The following is a 7990-nucleotide window of genomic DNA, read 5'->3' as shown; positions in this document are numbered from 1 at the left end:
GTGCTTCCCTGTATGCCAAGGCTCTAGGTGCTAAAAGCCTGGATTTCAGGTTGGACTCGAGGCCAACTGCAGGGCGCGAGGGGCTGCAAGTCACAATCTGCAGGATGTGTTTTTGGCACAGGCCAAAGTGTATTTTCCGCAGTTCTCCTTAGGGCCCAGACTGGAGGAGGACCATGGGGGTTTTGTCTCACTTGCTCTCTGACTGTGTCTCTGTGACTAGCACTGTTGTGCCTCATGTTGCAATACTAGTCAGCCTTGTCTTCTGCAAGTCTTGCCCAGGCAATAAGCTAAATAGCCTGGGATTTAAACTAACTCTGAGCTATCCTGCAGGATGTTAGGCACTTCAAGTTGCTGTAAAGTGCAGTTTTTCTACTTTCTCACAAAAGCCCGGCTCGGGAAGATAGCGGAGGTTTTTGTCTCACTTCTCCTCTGACTGTATCACTGTGACAAGCATCACGGTCCCACATACCACAGTAATAGTCAGCCTCGTCCTCCGCAAGGGCACCGGCAATGGTCAGGTAGCCGGTGTTACTGGACGTGTCTTTGGAGCCAGAGAAGCGAGCGGGGACCCCGGAGCCCTGGTGCTTGTCAGAATCTGAGTAGTAACACAGCAGGTACCGAGGGGGGGTCCCAGGTTTCTGCTGAAACCAGTACACTCTGTAACCACTGATGCTGGTCCCACTGCTCACGGTGCAGGAGAGTTTCACAGTGTTTCCTGGGGACACTGACTCTGCGGGCGGCTGCGTCACCGCAGACTGGGAGCTGGAACCTGGAAAATATCGTAGAAACCTGTTACAGCCTGTTTGTGTGTCTCCCAGCCCTGGACACAGAGCTTGTGCATTGGCTTTAGCAGTAACTTAAATGCATGCTTAACCCTTCCCCTGTTCCCACCTGTGCACCACACCCCCAGCAGCATCACCCAGACCATGGTGAGGAGATATCAGGCCCTTGGAACTAAAACAGCCAGATCCCCTAAGGATGCCCCACACTATCTGCCCCTTATATTCATCCTCCAGGGTGAGGAACAAGCTCCTCCTTCCTGCTAACCTGTTCTCCTCTGACTGGTCCCTGATACCAGGGTAGGACGGCCTCCTGTAGCCCCAGAAGGTTTCAGACACATGTCAGAGACATTTACCTTCTTTTTAAAGCTTTGAGTTCAAATCATACTGTTTGTAGTTTGGTTAAAGTAAGATGTCTAGTGAAATTGCAGAAGCATGGGTATTATGATTTTAAGGTGTGGGAAAGTTGAAAACTGAGTTGAAGTGTCCTTGATAAAGATGCTTAAGCAAAAATAAAGGGACAAAGAGGTTAGATATTGGATTCCAGACTCAGCTTCTCACAGCCTGAACCTTCTAGCCAATCTGCCTAATCAACTGCACGGTGCTAAAGTGATGTTTCTTTATGGCTCATTATTCTCTGATTTACTGATCTCGCCATAAGAACGCTAAGCTAGTATTGAAAGGCTTATCATAAAGATTCTCTGAGAAGTTTTATATCTACCGTTTCTCATATAAGTGTTTCAAGGTCCAGAAAACGTAAAAGTTTCATCTAAACCAATTCTGGCTGAACCCAGGGAGACAGCAGTGGCTAAAAACACTATTAAAAGTAAAGGAAAAATAACTGAAAAGACCATCCTTTGGCTATGAGGCCTGGACTTCTAATATTACTAGATGAGATGCCCTTCTGCCATGAGCACTGTGCTGAGGGCAAAGCTGTGCTTCCTTGGGGGAGCCAGTGACAGCTAGAGGTGGGGTTTGCTGCCTATTTCCACTCTGAAGTCTTGTTTGGAGTTGTCTGAGCAATCCTAAGGCTTCCTCTTTTACATTCACATTTTCCAGCTCTGCCTGCAAGTTCATGGGTTGAACAAAAGCACAACATTGCTTTCTGGGTACAAGGAAAATGGAACCCAGTCACTCTGCATAGGAGTTTCCGAGCAAAGCTGAGGCAGGGAAAGGAGGCAGAGTGCAGGGAATGTGCATTGGGGCAACAAAGGTCTGCCAGGTTGGGCCCACATGCAGGGGGGCTGCTCTGTGGGAAGCAAGTGCTAGGATGACTCCAGGGTGACTGCTCTGATCCCCACTGTACACAACAGGTTATGTGTTGGGTTTGTTGGCAAAGACCCAGCATTTTCATAAAAAGTAAGGGCAGTAAGGGCCCCTTAACTGATTTTGAAGCTATGTGACAGGCATTAAGTGTCTAACCTGGGGTAACAGAGGAAGGGAAGAGGGCAGGAAGCTACTTCAACATTTCAAAGTAGAACCTGCATGGGGCAAGAGACTGGGATACCTAAGAAGAGACGATGGGCAGAGATGCTGACCCGTGAGAGTCCTGAGAGACCTGGGATGCGTGATGGATACAAGAGGGAGAAGGGATGCAGACTTGCTATAAACACCCAGGGGAAAATGAGGCCTGGGGAACCGCCCTCACCACCTTAGACCTGGGGATCCCCCTAAAGATCTTCTGAATATATGGCTGCAAGGAGACACTGCCCTCAGGATTACATACGATCTGTGCAAGGCTTTCTGTTGCTGCTTTGACTTATTATGCTGCATTTTGACTGAGGCAGAGCTTCGGTTGTTCTCTGGCTTAGAGTCTTGACCTTGGTGGTTTTTAATTGCTTCTTTGTCTTATGCTTAAAATTGCAAATTTCTGTGCTCAATAAACACTCTCATCAGAGAACAGGCTATTCTTGTCCTAGCATTTTATGACACCAGTGCCACTACCTAAGGCTAATATGAAATTTAGTAACAGGTTTAGTAATAGGGGTGGGGGGACTATAAGATCCACCCATTGGGAAGATGCAGGACTTGGTGGTGTGCAGGATCCCCTCAGGGGCTGGGTGGTGCTGAGGGCTGAGAAAAGCTGCCTGGCTCACTGCTCCCCTCAGCCTGGCCTGTCACCACCACAGAACCCATCAGAGGAGCAGCAGCACCTGGAAAAACCTGAAATGCACTGCTGATGTGTTCCTGGGCTGTCTCAACTATGTGTTACTCTCTCCTCTGATAATGAGAGTGGCTGTTCTCTGCAGATCAGTTTGGCCGCATTGTGAAGTCAGCTCTTCCATGACCGAAGGGCTTGGAAGAAGTTCCTGAGGACAGTGCTGATATCCTGCTCCTGGTCCTGGTGCAGAACAGACAGGAAGGCTCTCAGGTCCCTTTAACCAGCCCCAGGATGCCCTTGGGGAGTGAGAGAAATATCTGGCAACACTTTGTATTGTGCCATTCATAGGTGTAATGTTCCCCAAAGAATAAAAGCCAAGTGACTACATGTGGCCTTCATTGGAGGTTTTCAAGATGTTAGCTAGTCACAGGACAGGGATGATTTAGGTGTCATATTCCTTCATGTGCACTGGGCTTTGGACCGGATGTCCCTTGTGGTCCCTGCCACTCCCTGCATTGTAAGATCCTATGATCTTTCTCTGGCTGGGAGGCTGGGGCACAGCAGCTTGCTCCATCCTGAGCTACTCTCCTGGGGACAGGCAGAGAAGCTGCACTCTGTGCCGTTGGTGTGGGCAGGCCCCCTTCCTGCTGTCTTTGCAGAGACAGTGCTCCCAGCCCAGCAGCAGCCAATGGGCAGCACTGAAATGCCCTGGGGAGACCAACATTGCTCATTTTCCCCCAGGCAGGTGACCAAGCAGAGCGCCATGACCAGCCATCTGTTTGGGGGAAGGGTAGGGATGGGCCTGAACTTACACAAGGGTGACTGAAACCTTCCTGCTGTGGCCATTGCCTCCAAAGACTCACGTAAGCGCATGAAAAAAGAAAGCCTGATTAGTGAGGAACCTGGGACCGAGAGAACTAGGGGCTGGGTACAGAACATGGGCCAATGCGCTTCATGTAAAGGTACCTCCTGAGCCATGTGGAGCAGAGCCACCTCTCACACAACAGGGGCCTTGTCAGCAATTAAAAGGAGCTGGACACTGGTGTGGGGGAAGAAAAGGCTGGAGAAGGGCCTGAATGTGGTGGGGGGTTATGTACTGTCCTGCTTCCATGGGGAACGTGGTAGGGGTGAGAGAAGATGTCCAGCAAGAGCAGTAACACAGAACAAAGGTCAAATAGGACATGATTCACTCTCTTCAGTGCCTCATGATCTGGAGATTGAGCTCATGCTGGATCCCAGACCCCCTCTTCCATCCTCAGTGGAGAAACCCTCTGTGGGGGGAAATAGTTATAAGGCTGCAGCGGAGGTGTCTTGGACTCCACAGCATCCTGGAAAGGTCCCTGGTCTGATGGATACCATGACCTCCCCCTGCGTCCCCCATCCTCTGAGCAGAGCCCTTGGTACCAAATGATATTTGGAAAGTTCCCTAGTGTAAACACCAGGTTTGAGTCTCAGTTCCCATCTGACTGTGTCACTGTGGTACTGACTGCTGCTGCTATCCCACACCTGGCAGTAATAATCAGCCTCATCCTGGGCCTGGACTCCAGTGATGGTCAACGTGGCCGTGTCACCAGATTTGGCACCAGAGAATCGGTCAGGGATGCCGGAGGGTCTCTTGCTGTCCTGATAGATCAGCTGCAGGGGGGCACTGCCGGGTTTCTGCTGGAACCACTGTACATAGTAGCTCCTAAAACTGGTCCCTGTGCAGGTGAGCCGGGCAGTCTGTCCCGGGGAGACGGACGCTGCAGGCGGCTGAGTCAGCACGTACTGGGCAAGAGAACCTGGAACTGGGGAGAAAAACAGGGATAATATTTCTAGTCACTGAACTGAGAGTATAACCTGCCTGCAGCAGCCAGTGCAGGGACTGGGAGAAGTGACGACGTCTTTGTCTTATGAGAATGAGTAAAATGTCCCTTGTAAAGTACCTGAGCAGCATGTGAGCAGAGCGAGAAGGAGCGGGGCCCAGGCCATGGTGGGAATCACAACCAGCTCCATGTCCTGAGGCAGCAGGGTCTGTGGCTGGCACCCTCTGACTCTTTCTTAAACCCGCTGAACTGAAGAACAGCCCCTTCAGGCAAATCTGCTTCCTCCTAATTGGCTGCCGGTGTTTTTAACCTCACCTTCCTCTTGTGCAGGGAGAGTCACGCTGCAGAGCACCTTTCTGTGCACGTCCCTATAGCTGCTGGGACAGGAGAGCGTTGTCCCCGCAACACGGAGACAACAGGGCTAATCCCAGCGAGGAGCCCCCAGGCCTGCTCTCTCGCTCGGTTCATGGAGCGCAGAATCCCAGATTGTCCCACCAGGGATGACAAACCGGGCTGAGGGGCTTTGTTATGGCCCTTCAGAGTCCCAGAGCTGGGACCATTTCTACTTAAATGTTGATGCCCGGGGAAGGTATGGGCCGTGGCTGTGACCCCATGCATAGAGGATGCTGGGCACCCCAAGTGTGGCCCAGCTGGCTAAGTTGTGTGGAGGAACAGTAGGGACAAAGGTGTAGATACAGGGTATGAGGGGCTGTCACTTTTCCCTTTTCACGTGCTTGTTCAAATCAGGGAAGCTACAGGGATGGAAGACGAGGAGCTTCCTGGTCAGGGGAGTCTGGGACTATGAGTGTCCAGGGAGCCCCCTGCACTGCCACCTCATGTGGAGTCCCCGGGTGCCACAGAAGAGAAAGAAAGGATCATGCGGCCCCTTTTCAGAGGAATTGGCTAAAGCTCTTCCTCGTGATTCCCCAAAGAACCAGCCTTATTCGGCCTCCTGCTCCTCCTCCGACCCCTTGCAGCCACCCCATAGCATCACTGAAGAATGGGAAACTCCTGGCTCCTCTCAGTCCCTGGCTCCTCTGCTGACCCGTGGCACCCCCACCGCTGGGAGCCCCTTCTTTTCTGTCAGCTCCCGGGAAGAGGGGAGGGTGTTTTCTTTTTTAAAAGAAGAAGGTTATCAGAGTACCGATGTCCCAGTCGTCACAACAGACTCCACTGCAAAACACATGGTCTTCATTTTGCTACTCCCATTCCCTCTGTCCTCACTCGGACTTTACTCTGTCCTCGCTGGGGCAATTCCTTGTCTCTGTCCAACCTGGGACCTTCTCTCCCCAGCTCTATCTGAGCTTCACTGCTTCCCTCAGGCTAAGTCAGCCGCACTTGCAAGAAAACAGTTACAAAACTGTAGTCTTAGCTTGGGAACAAGCTCACGCAATGCACTGAAACATGAAGTCGTGGGGAACCCATCATGGGGGCAGTGTCTGGGCTCTGCTGCCAGGCCCTGACTGCCACGTGTGCATGGGGTGAAAAGGACATCTGGATGTCCTACACAGAGAACTACTTACAAGCATTATTAGCAGTAAAGTCTGCCCACACTGAGCCCCACAGAGTGCTTCCTGGTGGTGAAGCCAGGCTAGGGCTGGCTGCAGGGGGCCCCTCAGGAGAGGGGACTGCAGACCTGAACTGGGCACACTTAGCTGTCTTCATTGTATGGGGACAGAGCACAGGGCACTGCCAAGGAGGTGGGCAGAGGAGGAGCTGCAGGGAAGGGCAGCAGCAAGGGGAGGGGAGAGAGCAACACCACTTCTCCCTCAAGCCTCCTCATGCATCCTCATGTGCTTGGGCCCCACTGGAGATTATGGAGCAGAGAAAAGACGGGAGGGGCCCAGATAGTTGCTCCCTCTCTGAGAACGGTTAGGGTGCAAGAAGCCCCATGGCCCACAGGGTCCCTGTCCCAGGAGCTGCTTGCTCCCCCGATGCTCCCACCATGCGAGCAGCTTCAGGGACCTGTGCACGGCCGGCTCCTAGTGTCAACCATGCAGGGATGATGGGGCCCATTCTCCTCTGCTGTGGGTCTCAGTGCTGTGCACTCTTTTCTGCAGTTCATGCTGCTCTTCAGCAGGGCACTTTGCATCTCCCTGTGACCAGGAGGATCAGGCCATGAGCCCTGCCACAGGTTTGCAGGACATTGGTCAGATATTGCAGCCCCTCCAGGTGGGAAATCATCAGCGTCTGACTGGGTGAACGTAAAGCCCTGCTAGGTTGAGGCCCTGAAGACTGAGGCAGCCATTGCGAGTGCTTCAGTCACAGGCCTCTGGATGAGAGGGATGGTGTCCTGCAAGGGAAGCTGAGCACCTGGAGCCTTAGGTGCTGAGAGCCTGTGATGTCAGGTAGGATCTGAGGCCACCTGCATGGTGCAAGGGGCTGTAATTCGTAATCTGTGTGAGGAGTTTTTTGCACAGTCCAATGCGCAATTTCTGCAGTTCTCCTCAGGGCCCAGGTGAGAGTAGGACCAGGGTGGTTTTGATCTGACTGTGTCACCATGACAAGTGTTACCGTACCACACATTGCAGTAATAGTCAGCCTCATCCTCTGCGAGTGGTCCGGTGATGGTTAAGTAGCAGGTGTTGCTGGATGGGTCCTTGGAAGCAGAGAAGTGACTAGGGAGCCACGAATCCAGGCACTTATCAGAACTGGACTTGTATCTCAGCAGGTATTGCGGAGGAGACCCGGGTTTCTGCCAATACCAATGCACCTCATAGCCACTGATGCTGGTCCCACTGCTCATGGTGCAGGAAAGTTTCACTGAGTGCCCTGGGGGCACTGACTCTGAGGGGGGCTGTGTCAGCAGAGACTGTGACCTGGCACCTGGAAGATACAGTAACAACCTATCAAAATGTCCATGTGGGACTGAGTCCTGGGGACACGCTTGGGCTCCAGGAGAAGCTTTAATGCATGTTTGAACTGCCTCTGATCTCACCTGTGCACCACATCCCCAGCAGCATGAGCAGAGCCCAGCACATGGTGACAATGGTGACAGGCCCTCAGGAGAAAAAGCCCTCTGGCTCTCCACTGAACGCCCCACAGTATCTGCTCCTTATATCTCCCAAGGTATACTCTTACGCTGACCTGCTGTGGTCTGATTGGCTGCTGTCAGAACAGGAGGCTGGTTGTGCGGTGGAAGGAACAAACTACATCCCCGAAATTGAAGGCATCAGTGTCTTTAGACTAACACTGTCCTAGGAGGTCCAGGGGATCGTCTCTGCACGGTACGGCTGCGACCCCGCAGAACATGAGCGTGCAGACAGCAACCCAGCCAGCCAGGGCCATGTCAGCCAAAGGATTGG

General features: G+C 52.5%; 2 gene segments (V, D, J or C); both read right to left on the bottom strand.

Moving 5' to 3' along the window:
* Positions 1 to 377: 377 nt before the first annotated feature.
* Positions 378 to 928, bottom strand: LOC112548967. The segment is given in 2 exon segments: positions 378 to 769; positions 892 to 928. Coding segments are annotated over 2 exon segments (429 nt in total).
* A 2123-nt stretch (positions 929 to 3051) lies between these two features.
* LOC102369365 lies at positions 3052 to 4881 on the bottom strand. The segment is given in 3 exon segments: positions 3052 to 3120; positions 4348 to 4667; positions 4806 to 4881. Coding segments are annotated over 3 exon segments (459 nt in total).
* Between the last annotated feature and the right edge of the window lie 3109 nt (positions 4882 to 7990).

The sequence above is a fragment of the Alligator sinensis genome, unplaced genomic scaffold (genome assembly GCF_000455745.1).
Source record: "Alligator sinensis unplaced genomic scaffold, ASM45574v1 scaffold1817_1, whole genome shotgun sequence".
Taxonomy (NCBI): Eukaryota; Metazoa; Chordata; order Crocodylia; family Alligatoridae; genus Alligator; species Alligator sinensis.
This window is presented reverse-complemented; position numbering and strand designations above follow the sequence as displayed.